The following is a 26,329-nucleotide window of genomic DNA, read 5'->3' as shown; positions in this document are numbered from 1 at the left end:
CCCGGTGGGGCAGAAGCCCTGGCACCTTGGCAGAAGCCACCCCACAAGGCTAAATCCCTAAGCCACCCTTACCCCCCAGCGTGATAAAGTTCCGAGACCTTGAGATCCCCCCTCAGTCCCATGGAGCAGTAACCCCCCCACACACACAGCTGAAATCCAGAGCCCCCCACAGCTGAAGCCTGGCGCTACCAGCCCTCCCCACTCCCCACTGCAGGGCCGTGGAGTTTTTATACTACATTGGGGGGAGTGGGGGGCCTCTCTGTGCTGCTTGTCACCCAGCTCGATAACTCCATCTCCCTCAGACTGGTCTGTGTGGATAAGTGATTTGCCTAGTGCTAAATGGCAACCTGTGGCTTTGAGGCTGGTTACTTGACGCAGTTCAGACAAGACTTAGAGGAGCAACTGGGAAGAGTGACAAGATATTGTTGTCCCGTGCCTGCCGTTGGTAGGAAAAGTTCACACCCTGGAGGTGTTGTGGTTGCTGAAATCAGCTGCGGTGCTTAAACTAGTACAGACACCTGTGACTTAAAGGAAGGGGCAGTTGGCATTCTCATGAAGTTACCTGCCAGTCCAGCACTGGCTTTTCCTCTACTTCAGCAGCGCCAGAGTCAGTGAAAGGGCAAACTTTAAGGCCTTTTTCCATTCAGGCTTTTGAGAAATGTGTAATTAGGGGGTGTTTACTGATCGCCGTGACAGGTTAACATGAATAAGGTGGAGTTTATTTTTTCATTGATTGATCTTGTACCTTTTATACTTCAGTTTTTATGACACATGCCTAAAACAAGTGGCTAGGCATGTAATAAAGTGAGTGAAATAAAATAAATATGATCAGATGATGGAGATGCATCCTCAAGTAGATAAATCATGAGAGATGCAGAAAGTTGCAGTTTTAGAGTATGCTTGAAAATAGCCGGGCACCTGAACCTGCCTGATTTGCATCTGGTTTGGGAAGCAAAGTAAACTGGGTTGGGATGTCAGTGCTTGGATATGGAGACTGCTAAAGGCAAAAGGAGCCTGCAAATTCACCATGTAGTTCTTATGCAGCAGCACAACATTTGAGAGAGATAGAAAGTCAATTTGTTAAAGCAACTTTTCTGAAGGCAGTGATACTGTGGTGAGCCAATACTTGCTTTCTGTGGCGCTCCCTCCAGTCCATGATAGCTGCCCACATTCTTCTGATTGCCCTTTTTGATGGCGCTCTGGAATTTGAGTTGGAGAGCATCTCCCGTTGACATAGTGTAGTGTGGACCCCGCGGTAGGTAGATCTAAGTACATCGACTTCAGCTACGTTATTCACCTATCTGAAGTTGCGTAACTGAGATTGATCTCCTCCCGTAGCGTACACAAGCCCTAAGTTATCTTTTCAGTAGCCAGAAGGTTTGATTTGGTACACTTACAAAGTGTCTGGGCTGCACTATCACCAAAACTAGTGCTGTACCAGGAAAATTAGTACAACCAGAGAGTAGGCTTCAGCCTACAATTTATAGGCCTCAAATGAGGGGATTACTAACAGGGAAGGTAGATTGATTTAAGTGTGATAAGAACCATATTATATTTGAATGCAGACGATCCTAGTTCAATTTTGTGTGTGTGTGTGTGTGCAACAATTCCTCATAAATAAGCATAATCCTTTATTTGGTGTTAATTAGCTTTGGTGACTCCTTATATCCTGCATTCATTGTCCAGACTAGCCTTGTCAACCTTCATTTATTCTTACCAGAACGGTCTTACTCATTAGCTGTTCTTGATTTTAAAATCAAAATGTCACCTCAGCCATAGCTAACCTTGGAGGTGCAGTGGCATATAACTTTACAAAATTGCCACCTTTTGGGCTGCAACTTCTCAGCTCAGAGGTTTTTTTTACTTTTTAAAGAAAAAGGAAGTTCAGCTCAATCGTATCAGGATCAAACATTCAAATAAATGCATGTAACTATTTTTGGCAAAATACTTTTAAAATGCACTATTTATATTTCATCTTTCTTTCCTCTTCCCCTTTGAGAGATTCCAAAATCTCTCCCCCCCGCAAACCCACTGTTTATTGCTCTTAGTTACTTCCATGTGAATGTAAAATTGGAAAATTCCAAGATAAGGCTCCCATAGCAAATTTAATTCTGCCCCCTTATGAGTGTCTGTTGCATTTGCGTCTTTTTGTTAAATAGTAACTCACAGCATGTGATTTGTAGACATAGTTATTAGGCACATTTTTTACGAGTACTAAAATTAGACTCGGCAGAATTCAATTTTTATTTTTTTATTTTACAGATATTGATGATTTTTATTTATTTAAATTTTCACAGCTTTGGGGAATTATGGTGGGGGGAGGCAGAAAATTTTTTAATGATAGCAGATGTTGGATATTCAAAAAGTTAGTTTTATAACAATTAAAACACCAATTGTCAGCCTCGCATGTCAAAATATGCAAAGTAAATATTCTTAAATCAAACTCTAGTAAAAGTTCTTAGGCAAAGTAAGAAAAATGCTGCTTAGCTGTACATTTGATGATTATTGATCGAAATCAGTTTTTGTGTGTAGGGTGAAATCTACATTTGCCGATACTTACTAAAAAAAACCCTAATCCATCCACGCCTAACTGAAATATAAATTGTGTAAGTCACCCACAATGGCTTGTGTTAATTAAAATAACCAGCTACCTCCAGAAATATGTTGACATTCTTGGTGAAGATAATGTAAATACAGATATGGAAAAGGTATCTCACATAGTGTCATGAAAGTCATCAAACTGTGTTGGGACATTACTCTGAAAGTAAACTTTTTTGTAACTGAACGATGTTACTAAGGTCCCAGTCCTACAAACACTTACTTATGCCCATATATAACTTAAGTACATGAGTAGTCAGGCTGACTTTAGTAGGGCTCCTCACATGCATGAAGTTCTGCACATGCATACATGTGTGTAGGATTGGGTCCTAAGGTGGCACTTGAACATGCTTCCAAAAAATAAAACTATTACTACTTGTACCATGGTCAGGCACAAGTAGTCAGCACGCTTGCAGAACAGGGCATAGAACTGCAGAGGACTGGATTAGATGACCTCTCGAGGTCCCTTCCAATTCTCTGATTCTATGAAAAGCCAAAGCTTCTATCCTGTGAGCTAAAGAAATGGTTCCACTATTTTAGGAACTAAAAATTGAGCAGTAAATAGTCATGGGACATGTATAAACAAGTGAATTGATTTGATCACTTAGAACCAGACCAAAGTGCCATCACTGACACTGTTCCTATCATGTGCTGATTTGGGGGGGGAGAAAAATTAATTCAGTTGAAGAAAGTCTGTTCACTGTGGGCCTGATCCAAAGCCCAGTGTAGTCAGTGGAAAGACACACCTCTCGACTTTAGCAGATTGTGGATCATGCCCTATATTCTTTGTTTTCTTAATGGGCCCACTTAAGCTAGAAAGAGTAAAGAGTTAAGGCATAAGATCCATCTTAACAATATCTCCTTTGCCAAAGTATTGTGATGTCTACAGTAAATGTAATGCAACACTTAGGTCTAAGACCCTTCGCATGCAAACACAACATAGTGATCTACGAATAGTCTTTCGTTTAGCTCACTTTCCTTATTCTCGTTGATTCTAAGGCTTGGTCTTCACTAGTAAATGATCTAACTCCTAGTGTAGACAATGGTATGTCAACAGAAGGGCTTCCTCCATTGACATACATAGCTGTTGCCTTTTGGGGAGGTGGATTACCTACGCCGATGGGAGAAGCCCTCCTGTCCATGTAGGTAGCATCTTCACGGAAGCACAGCTGCACCACTTCAGCCTTTTAAATGTAGACAGGCCCTAAGGCTGGGTCCTTAACTCACCACTATGGGATTAGGTACTGCAGATATCTAAACAATATGTAAGAGTTTACCCTTTTTTGCCAGCACAGAACAAATTAACATAATATAGAAATCTTCATCATCCTCTTCCATCATGAGGGCAGTGTTCTCTCTGAAAACTATTATAAAAGACAGCAGATATAGTGGTATCGGGGAAACTATAGAACAGTCATCTACAGCATGCAAGTATGTGGGTGTTCTGCAACACCCAAAATGGAAGAAAATGCTATTCACTACAGACATTTGTATTGTAGCCTTCACCATGGTGTCTGGGTGTTGGATTTTTATTTCACTTTATTAACATCAAAAAGAAGTTGCTATCCAAAAAGCTCTTAGTGCTTTTCCAAAATGTAAAATACATATATGGTTTAGATGAAGACAAATTATGTCTTAGTTTAAGAAGGGCTCTTTGAGCTGTGGTCCAAGTGTAGTAACTATAGATGTTGGAAATGTGCTTTCCTTAACTCTATAACAGGTCATGTTTTACCACTGTTGTGATTTGTTTTACTTATTAAATATACTGTGAACCTTTCTTCAGTGAAGTAGGCTTATTCCTCCCGCAACCTTTACTGTAAATGAAATTTCTCTATAACAGGAGAGCGAGGACAAAAATCCCTTCCTTTTCATTTCGGAAGTGGTAATGGAGTCTCTCATCGCTTTCTGCAGTTGTGGTAGTTCAGGGTGGGATGGAGAGTACGTTCTGGAAGTCCATACCTTTACTGCCTATGGGAAGGAGCTGTAGTTATATCAGCTCCTCTTCATTTCCGGTTGGGAGCAGGTGTAGCAAGGCTGGAAGCAAGAGAAATCTTGTTCCTCTCCAGGGTAGTGGTTCCTTCTCTGCATTTGCCCTGCTTAGCCAGAGTAGGTGATCAGGGGGAGGTGATATTGTAAAACTTATTGTCATGCTTTTAAAAAAAATCTGGAAAGGAAAAACGAGATTTGGTGCTGCTTTGAGGCATAAGGAAGGCCTGACAGGCTTTTTTCCTCTTCTTATTTGCTTGATAGTCCTTAGATAGAAGAACAAACGGGGGGTGAGAGAGGGGTTCAGAAAACCCATTAAGTTCCTTGCAAACACAACAAAGAACCAAAATAGAGACCCCATTTTTTTCTCCCTTTTCTGTGTTAGCTTTTAAATTTGAGTCCGGCACATAAGAATACTATGTGGTTTCACAGTTATACCAATGTTCTGCTTCTTTGCAACATTCCTTAGATCTTTTTCTGTGTGATTATTCTTGGAGAATGTATTATTCATAACATTTCAGTGGAAAGGGTTTTTTTAAATAGTTAGCAGACTGAAAATAAAATGCCTGAGTGCACATACCATGACCGTATGGCTTAGATGCAAGCTCTTTATTCTTAAAAGCATCTTAGATTTAGAATAAGCTTTTAAAATATTTTCAGGCTGCCTTTCTTCTCTTCTGTTCACTACTTCTTGACCCTCCCAGGACACTATACAGTAGTGATTTGTTGTCTTAATTAGCATGTTGAACTGAAACTACATTTGTCCAAATGCTCCCTTTTTCTCCTATTCCTTACGCTTACGTGATATTAAGGCTTTTAACTAATTTGAACCCGTAAATTAAACATTGTAGTCTTTGAATCTCCCATTCAGGGAGAAGAAGCGATTTCTGTGGGCTATGCTAGCTCTGATTCAGTGCTTTAATATACTGAAGTTCTTGTGCAGTGCATCGGCTAGGATATAATTTAATGGAAATTGGCAAGACTACAGTGTTTAGACAGAGCTGGTCACAGCAGTTCAGGAAGAGAGAACAGAACAGTGTGTTTGTTAAATGATGCCTATGGCCAGTTTGTGATTATTATTCAGCAGGGAGACGGAAATGCAATTTGTGCACACTTCTAGATAACTGAATTAATGGTGACAGTAACACAACGAGGCCTCTACAAATTAAAAAATATTCCAGAATATCTTGCTTCACAACCACTTGTCCAAAATGAGCACGTACAATGTAAAGTCCAGCTTCTAACGGTTGAGTGTTCAGCAGATGAAATAGCAATGCATATTAAATTCCCAAGCTGATGACTTAAGTCTCTGTGTGTGTTTGTGCGACTGTGTTAAAGTTAACCATTGCAAATCAACACGCAAAGAAAAGAAGTTCAGTGTGGCGCAATGATGTAATTTATGGTTGTCTGAAGTATTGCAGAGATCTGCAAATGTCTTTTATTTGTTGCAGTGCCCATGTTCAGCTAGCCAAGGAAAAAATAAGAGGCTCAACAGGGATCTCTTTAGTGTTCTCTGTTGCCGCTCTTTTTAGTGGCATTGAGATTTCTTGCTCCCAAGATATGCAGACCTTTCCTCTTGGCTAAATGGCAGATAGATACAGTTCCTCAAAAGTTAATCAATGTTGCTTTGTGCAGCACAATACTATCCACCAAATGCTAATGGAGCAAGTGGATCCATGGTGCATCCAATATATCATGGCTAGGAGAGAAAAAAATAATGTTCTCACAGAGTTTTATTTCCTTTCCTTTTTAGTAGATTTTTGAAACTGGCAGAATCATTTTCCATTCCCTAAAATAGCAACCCACTTCACTTTGTTTCTGTACTTTGAAGCCTCATAGCAAAGTCTGAAATGGATGTGCCTGTAAAATGCGTAAAGGCTTGGCACAGTTCTGACATGCTGCATCATAGATTTTTTTCTTCTCCAAATTACATAACTTCTCCTTGTTTATCTGTAGCATCAAGAACCATTGCTGCAATGATCCGCGTACCGTGGTGTAATTGTGCTGGTAGAGTGTACCCGGTGTTATTTTAATGAAAAATTGTGTGTGATTAACTGCACACATCTCTTAAAAAAATATAAGCAAGTAATTCTTATTATGGGCTGGCAGGTGCAAAATGTCAACATTACTATGATAGCCAGTTTACCTAGAGACCACCAAATTAGCCACAGCCTTAATTGCAAAGATGCAAGGAATTGATATGGTCTTGGAGAGGCTTCATTTCGGTAATTTCCACCTGAATTGTTTCAGGGAGAAATATTTGACAGTTTAGCTCTTATGACTTAAGCTTAAATGAGCTGTCTTCAGAGGTTTTGAGTAATTTTCCACTAATAGGTTAATTCTGGAATCTTGGGACTTTCCTGCCACAAAAGCACAATGCATGATATGAAGGGTTAAATGATTAATAAAATTATTACTACTTTTTTTTAACCTTTCACCTTTATGGTTTTGAACAGGACAGAAAAATATAACCGGTTAATTTTGAAAACAATACAATCTTTTCTATGGTATATGCCAAATTTCTGAGTCCTTGCAGTAAACCAAATGCTTCTGCTTTCTGTAAACTGGTTTTACAGAGAAGAAAGTCAGTGAGAACATCTGGCACTTAAAGTGACACTGTCATCTTGTATTTTTAAAAAAACAAAAGCTAATTTTCTGAGATAATCCTTTACATAATATGTCATGAATAAAGGTCTATTATTGGAGGAGGGCAGTGTGGCTGGTAGCAATGTCTACTGTTAGGGTTGCCTGACACTTCTCTTTACATCTCTGTTTTCAGTTGCTTATAACCTTGCCAAGCTTTAACTGTTTGGACTGAAATTGTCCATACTGGGTATCTGTCTCAGGTTGAATATTTTTGGAAATATTCAGCCAAAAGGCTTCAACAGTTTTTGAGAGCAAGGCCAGAAAAAAAATCATTGTTTTACCCATGTGAAATTCTGGCAGCCTTTTCTCTGAAAAGCCCTAGTACCCCCTGGCTTTAACAAATTCCATCCCTGCCAAATTTCAGGGACTTGCCTTTTGCCAGCCTCATGAAAAACTGCTGGTATTTGACCACGTTGTACATCCTTTTGAAAATCATAATTTACACATGCCAAGTAGAGACTTCCCAGAGCTATGCAACTAAAAATGGCAAACATTCAATCCACACTGAGCATGCCTCGGGGCTACAGGAGGCTGAACAGGATTTTCCCTGTGATTGCAGATCTCTATGCCAGGGTTGTGTATGGAAGTGGAGACAAGAAGGGTGCCTCTCCTGTGTGTTTATCGACACCTCTGCTGGGCCCAGGCATTATGGAGGAGGAAGTCTCCTGCATCAACTGCAGGGGAGACAAAAGCCAGATCTGAGGATGAGATGGGGGAAGTAGGTTGGGACAAGGAGGCAACTGGGGCTTAAGGCTGAGAGGGAAACTGAAACTGTAGTTGGGATGTGGAGAGGAGACCGGGACTGGCTGGGCAAGGAGATCAGGAATGAGAGCCAGGAGGGCAAAGAAGACTGGGACATGTTGGTCAGGAGATTATGCCTGCAAGGTAAAAGATCCCTGGACTGCAAGCCAATGGGTTGAAAGGAAGGAGTGGGGAACAGGGAGGGGAAACAGATCTGACATGCAGGGAGGGACTTTGGGGAGAACTGGCGCTGGCTGGACAGAGAGACTGGGACATGGAGCCAAGGGGGGGTGGAGACTGGGACAAGGAGCCACAGGGGTTGGGAGACTGAGATTGGATGAGGAGCCTGGGGAGAGAAATTAGGACTTGGGAACCCATGGGGGAGATGGAGATCATGGGTGGGGAAGCAATTGGAGGGGTCAAAATCAGATGCGTGGAGAGGAGCCGGTAGGGGGGAAATCAGGAATGGGTAGGATAGGCAAGGAATGGGATTTGAGCATGAGGGGAGGCGGAGAATACTATGATTGCACCTGGGAGTCTGGAGAGGGAGACCAGAACTTCCTGGGCAATGAGAATTTATCTGGTTGAGGAGAATGGGACAGGGACGAGGAGACAGGAACAGTGAAGGGAGAGGACAGGAATGGGGTAGAAGGGACCAAGTGCGGTGAGGGGGAGGCAGAATTGTGTGCCCACTCAAGCATATTCCCCAGCTTCCTTCACTACACACCGTCCACGTTCTGCAACAAATGAGGCAGAGATCCTGTAGAGAACGGCCTCCTTCAGTACACAACCTTGATTCATCTCCTGTGGGAAAAATAGTACATGCTCATGTAACTAAAGACTGTTACCCCTTGTGACCAAGCTATTAGTGAAAAATTTGGGATCTTGTGAGTTGTTCAGTCAGGAGCAGAAATTGATGATGGAGTCAGGTATTTCTTTGATGCAATCCTTTTTATGTACAAAGAATGTACAGAAAGTCCTGTTTCCCTGAACACAGTAGGAATAAAACAACAAGAGCGTATGTTAGCTCCCATTTCCAAGCCCCCTTTCCAGTCAGCACTTAGCCAAAAATCTCCCTCATAGCTTTTCTCAGGGCCACATTCCCAGTGCTTGTCCCCACTCCGTCCTGAGCTTTCCTGATGTTTCTTAATTCTTCGGTGTTCATCGCTGCTTTACCTTCTCTCTTTTGCATAGTCACACTCTCTATTAAAACAATACCCAGTGACTCCTCTATTCTCATATAGTTCAAATTCCTGAGCAGCCTCACCTGTTCCTGTGTTTGGTTGGAGATCGCTATTGTTTCAGCCACCTGCTTCTCTAAAAGAGCTTAATGAAGTCTTACAGCTATCTTAAATGAAGGGCAGCACTTACACCCTCTAGATTCAATGAGGTTTAACCCAACAATATCCTAACAGCATTATCATGCATACACCCAAGGGAGCTGAATTAAGGCTGAGCATGCAACCTTAATTCTACCACTTCCTGTCTTTAGAGTGCTTGACTTTGCAACCTTAATAATATTCTTTATAGTTTTTCTGTGTGTTATATATATATATACACACACACATGGATATTTTTGCTGCTGATATTTGGAAATTTATTTTGGCTAAGTCCATGAGTAAAAACATCAAGACCCCAGTCTGAAACGGAAGTGTTTTATCTGGCAGTCCAGCCTCATGCTGTCAATTGCAGGTTTGGCGCCTCCCCTCCCTTTTTTAGTGCATACACCCACCAACTACAAGCTCAGTTTTGCTGCTATGACTGCAAATCACCATTTTGCAGGACCTTTGTTAAGGTGTGAGTTCTCCCCAACCATAGAGAAAAGTGTGGTGCCCACAGGTTGCTGCAGGAGTCACGAAGCACAAGTGACTGAGAGGAAGGATGGTCCAGTAGTTAGGACAGTATCCTAGGAATTGGGAGATTCAGGTTCAATTTCTTGTTCCTCCACAGACTTCCTGTTGTGACCTTGGGCAAGTCTCTGAGCCTCAGTTCCCCATCTGTAAAATGGGGAGAATAGCATTCCTGACCTCACAGGGGAGTTCTGAGGATAAATGCATTGAAGATTGTGAAGTGCTTTGGAATCTACTGATTAAAAGTGCTATTAAGAGACAGATGATATTATGATCCTCAACAAAACAGTGAAACTGACTAGTATGTATTTGTATTACTGTTGCACCTAGGAGCTCTAGTCATTGAACGGGACCCTGCCGTAGTCATGGAATGGGACCCTATTGTGCTAGGCTCTGTACGTATGCAAAACAAAAAGACGGTCCCTCTGTTGAAGAGCTTACAATTTAAATAGACAAGACAGACCTAAGGTGCGGGAAAGAGTGTTGAGCAGGTCGAGTGAACAATGTGATGGCGTCAAAAGTCATGTTAGTTCCACAATTTTTATTTATTTATTTTTTGGTTGGTTGGGTTAGTAAGAAAGGGATAAGCTGAAGGGAGAGTGACTGAGGAGGACAAGGAAGGGAAGAGTAGGGTAAGAGGAGTGACTCTCTGAGATGAAGAGACTGTGAGGGAGAGGGAGAGTTGGTGCAAATACCCAATCAGCACAGGGCAGAGAAAGACCAGTCAGAACTATGGGAAGTTTTCCAAAGCACCAAAAGTATGCTTTGGTCAAATTCAGTGAGTAAATTGAAAAACTTAAGAGATTTCTTTATTCTAATCTTTGTTGCTGCATTCTTAGGTGTCACTTCTAGCAATAGTAGATTCAGGGTGATTTGGGTTTTTTTAAGTTGCGTGTGTCCCTTTAAAAGGGACACCAATTTAAAATTAGTCATATTCAAAAAATGAGCTAGAAGTTGTTTTCAGGTACTATCACTGCCTGCAGTAGCCTGTGTTTCTTTGTTGGGGGAATACTGGAGGGGTAGCCAGTTTAGCAAACATACAATAGTAGCTTGTAAACCCAAGTGCCAGATCAACTTTATATGCCCAGAGACTGTGAACAGTTGTTTTTAAGGAGGAACTAAAATGCAGTAAATATATACAGTAAAAAGAAATGTATTTGCAAATTAACAATGATTCATGGGTAGGGAGGGGACAGAGGAGGAAATGGATGGAGATTACTGCACCTTTAAAAGACTAACAGTTCTCTTATTATTAAGACAATAGAGCATGGTGACTGCTGAGGTTCCTTACGGGTGCTAAAAAGGCAGTAGTTTTCAGTTCTGCTGTAGAACAGAATTCATTGGTGAATGCTCAGCCTATGAAAATGTGCTCTGCTTGGCTAAGTTTACACTAATGTGGACTTTTTTCCTTAAGGGGTGAAGAATGAGAAAGTTGAGAGGCAGGGCTTTAGTGAACAGAGAGCTTGTTGAAGCTAGGACGGCAAGGAGAAAAATCAGAGGCCTTGTTTTATTTGGATGGGAAATGTATGGTCTGAGAGCAGAGATATGTAGCTAATTCAGGTAACTGGAAAACTAACTTTTATTGTTTGCCCTGCAGTTCTAAAGTACCTGATTCCTCTAGTGAGTTACGATTTGTTTTTGTGGAGAAGGAGGAGCAGGCTCTGCAGTGACCTCATGTATAAACATTCTGTCTGCAGAAGCACAACAGATTTGGCGAAGTTTTATTTAGAATGCTTTGGTGGCATGTGAGCCCAGTGTCTGCAGGAAGCTGTGCTGTCCTGACATCTGAGCTGGCGGTTTCTCTTTTGGCTGTGGAATTTTAGACTGCATTGGAAACAGGTCTCGCTGCATATTTTTAGTGTATGGGCTTCATGCAGGATTGAAATATAAAAGAGACAGATTCACAGACACACATCAGTGTGCTCCCAAGCAAGAAGAGAGCCTGTATTGCTGCTCAGACTTAAAACTGATCTGAAATTATTTTAACCTTTTTAAAAACTGGTGCCTGAAGTCTAACTGCATTGGTAAATTAGGGAGGAAATGATTTCTGTGTAACCCTTTTAATACTCCCCGAAGGGAGCACTGTCTCCAGATGGTTTACTGCAGCACAAAGAATCACCTGATCCTTCCATGACGGACTAGCACTAGCCAGTGTGAAAGTTTGTTGTGATGTTGCAGTACTGCTGAAGTTCCTCAACTTATCATTTCATGCTATCAATAGTGACTTTTGTGGTGCCTTCATCAATTAAAGCAACATATTTCCATACGTTTACTTATGATTTCAGTATCAGATCTGTGTGTGCATGAGAGAGAGGGAGAGATGTTTTTCAAGGTAAATTAAGATAGAGAAGTAATATGTCTCCCAACTTATAACGTTCAGTCTGGGCTATGAGTAGAGTGTAATTATCTTTTGCTTTTCAGCTGTATAGTTTAGCCAGAAGTAGCTTCTTTTATATATTTTAAATGTATTGATTTTGTTTTTTTTCCTACAGAAAAAGAGGAAGGTGTTCTGAGTGGAGAAGATGACAAAGAACAGAAAGATCCCTATTTTGTGGAAACTCCTTACGGCTACCAGTTAGACTTGGATTTTCTCAAGTATGTGGATGATATACAAAAGGGAAACACGATTAAGAAATTAAATATCCAGAAGAAGAGGAAACTAGTACCAACTTTTACAGGTACCAAGAACTCCAGTGGCCAATACAGTGGGTGGACCTCAACAGAGTCTCTCTCTTCATCAAACAGTGATGAGAATAAGCAGTCCTCCTTTGCAGCAAGGAATCAAGTAGCATCGTCTGTCACTACAAGGCCATCAGTTTCCTTTGAAGCTTCTCCTACCTTCTTAACCATTCCTGAGAGCAGACAACTTCCCCCTCCTTCACCACAGCTTCCTAGGCACAATCTTCATGTAACAAAAACGCTCATGGAAACCCGGAGAAGACTGGAACAGGAGAAGGTTATAATGCAGGTGACTCCAGGGGATGTCCGCAGGCCCAGGCTTTCCAGCTTTGGAGGCTTGGGCTCAGCAAGCTCCCTTCCTTCCTTTGTAGGATCTAGTGGGCACAATCAGATGTCTCAACAGCTTCAAAATGGGTACCAGGGCAATGGAGACTATAATGTCTATCTTGCTTCCTCTTTGGGCAGCTCCATCCGTCATAGCCCATTGAGTTCAGGAATATCAACCCCTGTGACCAATGTGAGCCCAGTGCATCTGCAGCATATCAGGGAACAAATGGCAGTTGCCCTCAAACGCCTCAAGGAGCTTGAGGAACAAGTCAAAACTATTCCTGTGCTCCAGGTCAAGATCTCAGTATTACAGGAAGAGAAAAGACAGATGATGGCGGAACTCAAAAGCCAAAGAATACCCAATCAAAATGACACTTATGGCTTCAGAAAGCGATCTTATAGTGCGGGAAACGCAGAGCAATGGGGACATCTGTCTCAGGTCAGAAGAGGAGGTGAATTATATATAGACTGTGAGGAAGAAGTGGAGCAGAACTCTCAGAGGACAGAGGAGTTTAGGCAATTGACTTTTGAAATGCAAGCATTAGAGAGAAAAATCCAGGACAGCAACTATGAAATCCCATCTAATCTTCGGACAAACAGAGAAAATATAACAAAAGAAAGCAAGTCGGTTGCTGTGGGTGCTGATGAAAATATGAATGATGTGGTTATATATAACAGGTCTTCCCGGCCATGCATGGAGGTAGCTGTGGGAACAGAGACAGAAACTAGAGATTCTGGGGTTGGGGTGACAGAGGTGATGCTTGGCATCACCACAGAAGCTGAAAAGGAAATAGAGCTTCAGCAACAGACCATTGAAGCCCTAAAGGGGAAGATCTACAGACTTGAGGTTCAATTAAAAGAAACTACTCATGATAGGGAAATGACCAAATTAAAACAAGAGCTGCAGGCAGCTGGATCTAGGAAAAAAGTGGATAAAGCATTGATGGCTCAACCTCTGGTTTTCAGCAGAATGGTGGAAGCTGTAGTACAAACAAGAGACCAAATGGTAGGAGATCATGTGGATGTTGCTGACTCCTGTGTGGGGAACCATCTACAAATGAGAGATATTGGAATCTCCTGCAGGCCTAATTTGCAGAGTACAGCTGTGGGTCCAGAACTACTAATGAATCGGTGGCTTGTGAAGGAGAGAGCAGACATGCGTGACCAATGCACGGGGAGATCTACTGAGATGTGCGACAAGAATGTGGGCACAGAAATGAGTGTTTGTGAAACTGGCATCAACACTGAAGAGTCTGTGGATAATTTGAGTCTCTGCAAGACAGAAGTGGAAATCAAGGAAGTACGGTCGATAGGTTGTGGAGATTGTTCAGTGAATGTGACTGTTTGTCCACCAAAGGAGTGTGTGTCCCGCAGCACAAACACAGAGGTTGTTTGCAAAGTAGAATCTGCAGTTATGGCAGTGCCTCAGACAGCTACCCAGCAAACCAGTACAGTATTGGCAATGGTGAATCAGTTCACCAATACAGAAGCCGCTTCTCTGATGGATTCCAGCACAAACACCATTTTGAACACTTACGATAAACAGACTAACACTGTGAATGTTGAGATGCGGACTGTAGCAGTGGGAGATGGTCGGGTAAAGGACATAAACACATCTGCCAAAACTCGTTCTGTTGGAGTGGGAACCTTGCTTTCTAGTGACTGTAGCTTTGACAAGCCATCTGTGATAAAGACCAAGGATTGTGGAGTAGGGCAGATAAACATTCATGAGAACTATCTTGTTGGTCTTAAAATGAGAAATATTGCGTGTGGTCCCCCGCCATTGTCTGTTGTGTCAGCCAGTACCAGAAGCATTGGTGTTGGGGATGAGCCTGTGTATGAACCTGTGAGCATTTTAGTGGAAAGTCCTCTCCCTCCACCTGAAATGAGGACTGGTTTGGATCACTACATTGAGCGAGTACAGAAGCTGCTGCAGGAACAACAGATGCTGCTAGCTGAAAACTACAGTGAACTGGCAGAAGCATTTGGAGAACCACACTCGCAAATTGGGTCTCTTAATTCTCAGCTCATAAACACCCTTTCGTCTATCAACTCTGTCATGAAATACGCAAGCACTGAGGAGCTGCGGAACTTAGACGTCCAGAAACAGTGTTTGGAGAGAAGTGCTACCCCAGGTATGTTGAGTGTGTGCATTCCTGTCACTCTCAGAAGGTGGGGAAGAATAGTGCTGAGCTTGGTAGAAATGCTTAAATATAGATATAAACATCCGGTGATTGGTTGGTGTGACAGAATTTAACCTGGGATATTTTATGATTTAAGATTATTCAGATTGACATTGTTTTTGCTCCCCTGTCCCTTCTTAATGGCAGAGTGCAGCTTTTCAAAACTATGGCAAGGCATGTTTGACTTTCCCATAAGTCACATTCATCTTTTGTAAGTTGAATATTCTAGCTGATGATGAGGCATCTTCAGCCTCTTTCTCAAAGGTTGGTGGCTTTGCGTTCACATTCTTCATTCATCTTCTCCTCTCCCAATTAGACCACTGCTAGGTACTGTTCCCCCCTCTGTTAGCGCTGATTACCAATGGGCCACTAAGGAATGTTTAGTAACAAGAACATCTGTGTTTCAGTAAGCGCTTGTAATAGTCTCCAGTTACAGCAGCACATTTGCAAGGCATAAGTAATATTGACTACTTCGGTTTTAGTGGTGCTTGGATTATTTAAGTTTTAGAGGCTTAAATATTTCTTTTTCTTGGTGTCCTGTTTTATTTTAGAATCTGCGTAATTAACTTTGAGGATGTTTTTTATGCTTTTGTACCTCTGCTCACAACTTTAAAGCATATTGTCAGCTACAAAAACCTAACTAGATATTTTTCTAACAGCGTATGTCTGTGAACTCCACCTATGTACTAGTGAATTCATAATCGTTGGCTTCTTAGAGATTGTGATGAGACCACCAACCAACAATAACTTCTGCACAATGCACTCTTCCCACAGTGAAATAGTAAGACTACTAGAAAGATAGGAAAGTTGTTCAAATATACTTGAATATCTGTATCATAGATGCTGAATAGGAAATATATAATAAGTCTATTTAATAGTGATTATCTAGCACACTGCTAAATGAAGCTTTTGCAGCTTATTTACTATCTTAAATAAATTTCTTCTTGTAGTTTTGTAAAGACAGCTGACTAAATCTAATATTTTGCCTCTTATGCATTGACTGGACCCATCTATTAAAATTTTTTATTTACTACAGTACAGCAGTAGGCAACATTTACGTTGGGATAAAGAAAATATTTTATTAAAGTGAATGTTAAAAATGAAATATACACGAGAGGCGAGGTACTGTACATCCTATATCCTGTCTATATCCATACAACATAATATTTTATTTACACTATTATCTTTCTAGTGTACACATTATACATATGACTTCATAAATGTAATGGTACTATAATAAGAATATCCAACAGGCATTAAAATGGCACTTAAAAATGTCAACCAGAATTTTAACAAACTGTTAATCTGCCACTCTATCCCTCACTTTTAATATATGATGTCAGACATTTAGTCTGAAGAACCTAGAAACTATCTAGGCACAGGTGGAGTGGTGGATCATCTTCTAATAAAGGCATTTTTACTAGGCTTTGTATTTCACATTCTTGCCAAAAATATTTAGGAAAAATTTTGTTTGAGCTTGTAATGCTATTATCTTTAGCACTGAGCGCATAGAATAAAATCTTTATTAATGTGATCAATCACATTCCTGGTCAGAATTACATGCTACATATTTGCACAGGTTTTGAGCTATGAATTTGTCTCTGATCATTTTTAACTTTTGTGTAATTAGGTTAGGAGGTCGTCATCAACTTTAAATCTAGTTTGTTAACTTTAAAAAATTGCTTCTGTTGTAAACGATTCTTCCTGACAAAAATCTGTGTATAAATTGTATACCGTATCTGAACTTGCTGAGCAGTAGTGTCTATTAGAGTGAATTTGGTAAATCCCTCAGTTCCCCCACTTGGCAAATGTGTCACATCATGACACATGATGTTCCGGGCAATGAATTTACTCAGAGTTCAGCTCCCATGGTAACGAGCACATTTATAAATATCTAATCTGGGTGGATTCCCATTTTCCAAGAAAATACAGGTTCAGTTTAGCTACAGTAAAGCTTCAACCTAACCGGTCAATTCTCCTAAGCCAGAGAAAAGAGAGCTTTGGAATGACCTTTTCTGCTCTGCACAGCATCAAATGATACTTTGATTTGACATTCAGCAGCAACATTAATAGTGACTTTAACCTGGCTTCACCTATTTTTTAATGAAGAAAATCTTTCTTATATAAGCTGATCAGCTGCTTATTTTATGTTCCAGCATCTTCACTTCAAGTGACCTGCATTTTCTTCTAGTTTTTATGTACCACTCTCATTAACTGGTCTGCTCATGGAAAGTAGCCTCTTAAAATAGAGGAACCAGAGTTAAAACAAAATTAGAAATAGGAGATCATTGTCTAAACTTGAGCCAAATTCAACCCTGTAAAAGGATGCATCTCCCCTTGTATCTGCTTGTGCTTGGGCTACATTTGGCCTAGTATGCTAACAATATAAATCTATCATGCTTGGCTGTTTGGTTTGAGTCAGACTCTTATCTGGAAGTGGGTAATGGTTTAAAAGTGTTTTTTTTTTTTTTAATAAAACAACAGTCAGTCTTGTGAAGCTAAACTGTATCTCCAGTGTATTCATGAGGTAATAAAGAAATTATGAAAGTTCCTCCAATGCTCTGACATGAGTGATACAATGAATAACCTCTTAAAGTGCAGGTTTACTCTGAAAAGAGACTAGAGTTACTAGTGCTTATTCTTATTGCCTTCCAGAGTCAGCATTGCTGAGAGGTGAGTTCCTCCTTGGTCATCAACAACAGACTTGTTCATCAAGTTCCAATCAGCTACACCTGTGCAAATCCATTACCAGCTGTGGTGTGTTGTTAAAGGCATAATTTGATCTCTAGAACCTGTATTATTGGTCATGATGTGCAAGATGGAAAGTATCCAGCTTGACTCTCAGATCCCAGGTTGAGTTTGAAGGGATGGTAGTTTGGAGGGGAGGCATAAAGTAAACTCGTAACATTTGCCATGTAACTCACTGCCAGCCAGTAAATACAAAACCCAACATACTAACTGTAGAGTCTCACTTTTCAAAGCAAACTTGCACAAGAATACCAATGGCTTTCCCTTTCCAGTTTTGTCAGCTAAACAAGTCTGTGTCACAAGCGAGTTCCCATTTGATTAAATTGGAAACTCCAGAAAAAGGACCCACACCTGTGACCTGTGAGCACTTTCTAGACAACAGCATTGTCATAAATCATTATAACATATTCTTCTAAGAAACTGGCTGACCTATTTAGTGTTGGCATTAGAGCTGCAGTAATTTCATGACCCATACAGTAGTTAGGTTTTTTTAAACAAATTTTCTATCCGTTGAAGTTTTTAAACAAGAATGCCTTCTGTTCTGAAGTCTGGCTTTCTTCTAAGGTGCTGTTTGGTAGAGTCTCTGTTTGGTAGGTCATCTTCATCTTTAACCTATGTCATAGTTGAAACTTGATCAGAACTTGTTGCCCATCTTAATTTGAGCCCTGCAAAATGAATAAACATAGAAAGGATGAACCAGGAATGAACAATGGTGTCCCTTTTTAAATAAAGTAACCACTTTAATATGGATACCTTTCTGACAGAAGAACAGTTCTGATTGTGCCTTAAAATATTGTTCTTCAAGTTTTTCTCAATGTGAGCTTAGATATATTTTATGATTAAACATCTCTTTAGCACAGCATTTTATTTACCTTAGTAAAATATTTTCAATGTCATTAAGTGTTCTAATATGAAGCGTAGAACAAATGGATAATGGATTAAAAAGTACATTGATAAAGTAAAAAGTAGAATATCTTCCTAAGGAGACTTTGGACCACATCCTGCAAAATGTTGAGTGCACTCAGATTCTAGTGAGCTCAGTGAGAGTTTTATCTGTGTTTGTATGTTACAGATCATGTCTCTAGTACATAAGGGAAATATTTCCTTCACCTATGTCTAATTCATACGACACTCAAGGAAACCCATGTACTCTGTTTTTAATGTTAATACTTCACAGTGTGAAACAGTGTTCAAATAGATATTTTGCTCAGATAGTGTGATGATGAGGGCCATAAAGCATCTGCTTAGATAGGTTAAAAAACAAAATCCACCTTGCAGTCAATGAATAGACCAATTAGCTTGTCCTTTTTTAGACGGAATTCCACAAAACTCCAGGAAAAACTTGTTTCTAATCAGTTATGCTGGTTTAATTCCATTGACGTCATTGAAGCTACTCCTGATTTACAGAAGTGGTGTGAGAGCAGAATCAGGCCTAATAGTCTTGGTCAGTGTGACTTAAGTATTCTGAAACCGTTACTTGCAACAGACTAGAAGTGAGATTTTCAAAAACTCCCAAATTCCATTAAATATCAGTGGGACTTGTTCTGCTAAATCATTTAGGCACTTATGAAAATCCCACCCTAGATTCCAAAGTGGATTTAAAAATTCCTGGATTGTGAGTGGCAGCCGTTTGATGTGATTGACTAGCAATATCAACCCTTTGGAACCTCATGTTGAATGTGACATCAGTGCCACAATAATAAACAAACAAAAATATCAATATACCAAACACATTTGAATGTCAGTGGCTGATAAAAATCACACACTTAACATCCATTTTTATTTGTTGTCCCCTCGACAGTATAATGCAAGTCACTATGAGGTGATCCCAGCACCGATGCAGCAAGTGACAGATTACTGGTGCAATAAAGCATGTTTTAACCCCTCTGCTTCCTTGAATAACTTAAGATAAAACAATTAATGGCAAGAATGGGGTTGCTGCTGCACTGAGCCACGGAAGAGCAAAAAAAATTAAAACTTAAACTTGTCTCAGACAGTGGCTTTTCTAACACCACTTCTACTTGGCATAGGCCTGTCAACTTGACTGCATTTCCTGGGTGACTGCTGAACATTTATTTTCACATGCTTACTCTCAAATGCTTTCATATTCCTCCTTTTAAAGTGCTGGAGGATTCTTCTAGCACACATGAAGCTACCCATGCCCCAGATAACATCTTGACCAAGGGGCAGTATTTCTCACCTGTGAGGAATGCGGGGGAAGCCTTTTGGGTTTCGTTGTATCCGTGGTGGTTTTGTTTTGTTTGTAGGGTGGGGAGGAGAGAAATTCTGGAAGTGGAGGCAAAGATCAATATTTTCTTCCCCTTTCTTCCTCCTTCCTGTTCCTGCTGCTCCATCCCCATCCCTACCCACACAGCACTCCGTTCCAGGGCAGGGGAAGGGGCACGCCAAAAGTCTGTGGACCTGGTTCCATAGTCTCCTTGAAGCAGATCTTCCCAGCCTCTGGAGTTGAGCACTGTGTGGGGGAGGAATAGCCAGGCCACCCACACCCAGCTTCCAGCCATCTCAAACCAGGACCAGCAACTTCCTGCAACAGCCCCATCAGCCATTTTGAATCCCACACATAGTGGGACCAAAATCACACATATTTTCTTCCTGTGACATGGATCCCAAATCCTGCTGCAGCATCTGAGTTCAGTATGGGATTGTGGGCCAAGGTTCCTCTCCTGCTCCATGACAAACACCCCTATTTGGCCTGGCCTAGCCCTGCTGGTCAGCACGGCATACAGCAGAGTAGGAATAAATACTACACTGAAATGAAGTGCTACAGCACATCCAGATGAAACTGTTCAAAACTACCCATCTCTCACGGTCCCTCCAGTAGCCCCTGTCCATCAGTGCAGTGAGGAGAGAGACGGGGTTGGGAGAAGAGAGAACCAGAAGAAGGAGAAATGGGGGCTGTATGCTATATATCTCACACATTCTTTCTGAAAAGCTGACAGTTTTTGATCCAGTGTGTGCTGAGATTATATGTTGTAACCCACCCTACCGTACACACACTTCTCTGACTTTCTATTAAGCTCATAAACCACTCACTTCACAAACCACTTACTAACCACTCATGTGGTGCATTATCAGTTCATGGAGCACCTGCCCAAATAAAAAGTGTTCCTAAAACAACCTTTTCAGGAATTAACGCAAACACCTGAGTCATTTAAAATCCTATTTGTTACACATGCACTGGAACTTTCACTACTCCGGAGGGGTGTGTGGAGGCGTGATTGTTTTTTCAGCCAAGGGGTTGGATAAAGTTTGTGTTAGTTTTGAGGGGAGGGGAGTTTGGTAGCAAAACAATTGGGTGTTTTTAAGCAATAACGACCTTTCTGCTGGCCACTTCTAAGGTCATCAGGACCAGCCGATGAGAAGTAATGTTAACCCAGCCAGTCACTGAACACCAGGAAATGCCCTGTGTTACGTTAAGTGTTGAGGTCATACAGTGAAAATTTGGGATACGAAAGGACTTTATGCAGAAGGTTTGATTTTGTTTGTAAGGATGACCATTTCAGTTGGTGTGTGTAGAACATTTCTGGAGGGTTCATTCCCTGCACCTGGGGCCATCAGATTGTTTGAATCCTCTCCCAGCATTTCATTCAGCTTGTATTGCTATTTCAGCCAGACTGGCACCTTGCATGTGCATGGTTATTATTCATTGGTATTAATGTGGGCTTGAAAAATCCACTCACCCAGACTTAGTAGGAAGCCACCCAGAGGAGTACCATTAACTTTTGCAGAATATAAGCCTTTATTGAAAATAAAATATAACTTTCTAGTCCTTATGGTAGCAAAGCATTCTTCCAAGTATGAGCTATGTATAAACTGGAGCTATGCCATATTCTTTAATCTGCAGATATTTCCATGACTCAAAAATGGGGGCTGATTGAGAGGTTAGAGTAGCAGAGACTTCAGAGCAGCTAGGAGACTCTGAGGTAGGACAGTGAGCAGAAAACAAGAGAAGAAACGGCCACGAAGTGATATTTCACCATTATTATTATTATTACTATCATGCTGCCTAGGAGCCCATTACGCTAGGGGCTGTACAAACATCATATGCTATTATAGGAAAAGGAAAGAGTGGAGTGAAGCCAAGGAGGAAAGACAACACAAGGAAGGAAGATGTAGTCAGGTATATTTTCAAAGCTGACTAGAAGGTCGATTGACACTATGCAACAGTTAAATGTAGTATCATAAACAGTACAGCTCTCTCATATAAATACAGGCTTCATGACTTTGTGGGGAAATGAACTTTGGGTGTATGGAAGGACAGGCATTTTTCACTCTGACTGGTACACTTTAGTCCTTGGACTAGTGCATTTCAGATACATTTTTGAAACCCTGTTTAATTACTGAAGACAAAAATTCTTTATAATGGGGAAGGAATTGATCCACTGCTTTCCTGGTGAAGAGATGGCAGTGTTAGAATAGATAAAAACACATCTTCTCCTTTGCATTGCTGAACTGTTTACTTAAGTGGAGAGGTATGGAAAAAAACAGCACCACTGCAAACGGAGCATGTTTTGGTGGTGCAGCCTTTCCAGCCCCATCACACTAGGGTGGATTCCATGTTTAGACTGCAGAGCGGTACATAAGAGGTTCCAGATTGTAAAAGAGAAAAATAACATAGGGACTACCCTGTTAACCTGAGAGGAGAAATGGAGTCATGCCAGATACACTTTTCTCTAGGCCAGTTAAACTTCTGGACATTTGTGGTAATTTGACTTGAACCAGCTCACCAGAGCCTAAAGGGGTGGTTATAATTGCACTGTCCAGAAAATGCTGCAAATGAATTTGGCAGGTGGAAAAAGTCTGTAGTACCTAGATAACTAGACAAGGTACAGAACTATCAGGATTACTGGAAGCCTGAGAAATATGGAAATTTAACTTCTGAATTGCTTTCATGGACAAGGTCATTCCCTGTAAAAATTACTTTCAGATATGACCCTAATCACGTAGGAGCAGACTTCAGAGCAGGTAGGAAAGTGAGCATGATGCTGAGAGCCCTGGCAAAGGAGCAGCCGTGGTAGTTATTGCCACAGATCTGGGGGACAGGGATTACAACCTGACAGAAGCTCAGCATGAGAGAGAAATCCTGAAAGTAAGGAATAGAATCCAGGAATGGAGTAAATCCAGGGTTTATGGAAGGAAAAAGGGACATGAGCATGCATACCCCCAGAAACGCTTGCCTGGATGATGGCCCTTTACTGCCTGGATCTCAGTAGTTGTCTTTTTATTGTGTACTTTGAAAGAGGAAAAAAATCCATAGAATTGATTAATTTTTAAACTTGTGAAAATCACCATACTCTTTTTTTAATGGATTCTTATAACTGAGCAATATAGTGTACAATTTATTCAGTAGTGCAGCATGATACTTTCCTACTGGTACTAAGCAGTAATTTTGGTTTGACTTCTCAGTACTAATAATGTCCACCCTCTTTGCTGACAGATGCTAATCTGGAGTACATCCCACATGGTCAGCTTGCTAGTGCATGCTTGACTTCTAGCTCCCGGACACTGAAATTTGAACAGGAGGCTGGGACCATCCAAGAGGAGAAGATGATTGCCACAGTAGAAAGAGGATGGGGAAAGAAATCCTTGTCTTCTCAAGACAATGCAATACCTCCGATTAATCTAACAGATGACCAGCTTGCCTCTGGCCTCTATGGTAACTATCTGCAGAGACATAGCTCTGTTAATGCTGATTGTCTTTAATATTCAAACACAGTTGGAGTAAATCACATGGCTCCTCATGTATAATTATAGAGGTAGGAGGAATACTTCCAGAAGAAACAGAAGTGAAGGGGAGGGACATTGTGAGTGCTATCATGTCCCGTCAATATTTAATTTTTAAATGGTAGGTTACAGTGTAATGTAAAATGGTTGAGTACAGTTTGTTAATGATTTATCAGACAAAATCTAATAAGAGATAAATGTGGCTTAACATTTGCTACCCTTTAATGCCTGGTACATAGATATTTTGTAATTGTAGTGTGTTTAACTTTAAACTAGTAAGTTGACTTACTTCAATGAATATTTAAAGTTAAATTCATCAATCTAAATAAACCTTGCCCACTCCCCAATTAAATGAGTATTTGTCAAACCTATTTCCTGTGCATATATATCTAGCCTTCTGTTCCAACATATTGGCAACTTCAGTGTTGGCACTCAAATACTTGTCATTTGACACCAAGAATTAGGATTTTCTTGACAGACTAAATGAACCAGTTTCAATGGTCAGAAAATTGACACCAGCAACAAAACAGTAAAAATGTATCTGTCTCCAGGTTGTCATCAAGCAAACTAAAACACCCCCTTAGATAACCTTATCTCTCAGTTTTCTGCTTCTGGACCTGATTTTCTGGGTAGCTTTTTGTGTTGTTATTTCCTGCACACAAACAACAATAGTTTGTTTGTAACTTTAATGTACCAGTGACTCTGTATATAGAAGGAATAAGACAAATCCACCTTAAATCTACAGTTTAAATAAAGAGCTGTTTGTTTTAAGATGGTCTAAAACAAGCAGTTACACCCAAAGGTGGTGCAAAACTTGTACTGATGCATGCATTTGGCACTCTCTCCAACAGTATGTGCAAATAATGAAAGTACACTGAAGTCCATCATGAAAAAAAGGGATGGGGAAAAGGATTTGAACGGTGCAAAGAAGAATCTGCAATTTGTCGGTATAAATGGAGGGTAAGAGGAATCCTGTCTTTAAAAATATCTGACTATTCAATTAATCAAAACACTTTTCTTCCTTTTCCCAGGACAAAACAAGGGAAGTTTACATAGTAGTGCAGGAATTCTCTCAGAATTTTGAGAGAGCAATCTTGAAGGGCATGAATTAGAGGGGGAGAGAAATGAAATTTTTGCCTGGGATGATTTTACTGAGACCTTTCATTGCTGTGCCTTGTTTTGTTTTTGTTTTTATGGAAGCTACTATGTCACACATGGTACCCAAAGCTAAGTTTTTGTATATATAAGCTTTTACAAAACTTACTACCAATCAAACAATGGGAACACTTCTAATTTCACTGGAATTGTTTTTCAACACATACCGTTTTAATAAAGAGTGGACAATCAAGATATTGCAGTCTTGTGCTATTTGTATGAGATCAAGAAGTGAAATTGACTAAAGTAAACAAAAGTAGTGCAAAACAAATTTTAGTTTAAAAATCTTTCAGTTTTAAAATGTTATCAATTTCAGAATGTTACATCAAATTATCAGCTAAAGAGGGAACTTTCAAATAGCTACATCATTGTCTTTTTGAAATGCTTTTTTGTTAAAGAAAAAAACAAAGACTTTAAAAGGTAATTGAAAAGTAAAGCCTTAACATCTTACCTACACATTAAACAATTACTTACTATTGTATATATTGGGCGAAATCCTGACCCCGTTGTTTTTGTCATTGACTGCAGTGGGGTTGAGATTTCACCTATTTTTGCAGATGTGAGGATGAATGTGTAAACAATCACTGAGCATCACATGTGTTCTTTAGAAACTCAGTAAAAATCAGGTAATTCATTAGAATCAGTTTCAAAATGGTCTAACCCCCCATTATTTTTAATCTAAAAAGACAAAAGTTTTCCCATCATCATAGCACACACAAAAAAGGTGGTGGGGGTGGGGTGGGGTGGGGTGGGGGGAGATTGCTTCCAGGGCCGGCTCCAGGGTTTTGGCCGCCCCAAGCAGCCAAAACCAAAAAAAAAATAAAAAAGCCGCGATCGTGATCTGCGGCGGCAATTTGGCGGGAGGTCCTTCACTCCCAGGCGGAGTGACGGACCCTCCGCCGAATTGCCGCCGAATACCTGGAACTGCCCCTGTCCGGAACGGCCGCCCCAAGCACCTGCTTGAGAAGCTGGTGCCTGGAGCCGGCCCTGATTGCTTCTGATCTTAGATAACATTAGCTTGGCAGGGAAAAGGATGGAAATCCAAGGCAACAAATTCCCCTCTAAGCAGGAGTTTGTCTTTCCCTTTAGCGCCTCAGGTAATATTTGGGGTTGTAAGAAAGTTTCTACCGTTAAAAGGGATGTTTCTCTCTTTTTTTCCCCTACCAGTTGCATTGCACAGTCTCAGTCATTGGACAATGTGAATGTAATGGTCAAAGTGTCAGAGAGAGAATATGGTTTAGCAGAGATTTATTTAGGCATTAACTCTTAAATAAGTATTCGGAAAATCTTTGGGAGACTTTTATCCTCATTTTTGACTATCAAAGAATTTAATGATCAAATCTAATCAGCTGCCTCATTCTCTTGAGATAACGAAGAATTACCCAATAATCTAATATTGGATGTCTTACTAACATTTTCCTATTTCAATTTTTCTGTGTATGGTTAGAATTATCTTCAGAAATTGTCTCACTGGCTGGTGTCATATTGAATTGCTATTTCAGGTCCGAAGCTAAGGCCCCAGTGCAGGAGAGCATATCTTTTCAACAAACACTAAGAATGTGTCATGGGACATAAGCACATAATTAAAGTTAAGCATGTGCTTAATTGCTTTCCTGAATTGGGGGCTTACTGTGCAACCTTTTGTCAAGCCTCTTAATTTCTTTGCATCTG

At 40.6% G+C, this 26,329-nt stretch overlaps 1 protein-coding gene across 8 annotated transcripts in view; it reads left to right on the top strand.

The window, feature by feature from the left end:
- Positions 1-26,329, top strand: part of KANK1 (KN motif and ankyrin repeat domains 1) — a 171,019-nt gene that overhangs the window by 129,883 nt on the left and 14,807 nt on the right. For 7 of the 8 annotated variants that reach the window (XM_034774511.1, XM_034774512.1, XM_034774513.1 and 4 more), the window contains 3 exons: positions 12,314-14,962; positions 23,217-23,435; positions 24,355-24,463. In XM_034774511.1, coding sequence (XP_034630402.1) covers positions 12,314-14,962; positions 23,217-23,435; positions 24,355-24,463 — 2,977 coding nt within the window. The remainder of the gene's footprint in view (positions 1-12,313; positions 14,963-23,216; positions 23,436-24,354; positions 24,464-26,329) is intronic. The other variant, XM_034774516.1, reaches the window with a different exon arrangement.

Source organism: Trachemys scripta, chromosome 6 (assembly GCF_013100865.1).
Source record: "Trachemys scripta elegans isolate TJP31775 chromosome 6, CAS_Tse_1.0, whole genome shotgun sequence".
NCBI classification, from domain to species: domain Eukaryota; kingdom Metazoa; phylum Chordata; order Testudines; family Emydidae; genus Trachemys; species Trachemys scripta.
The sequence above is the reverse complement of the archived record's forward strand: the minus strand, read 5'-3'. Positions and strand labels throughout refer to the sequence as shown.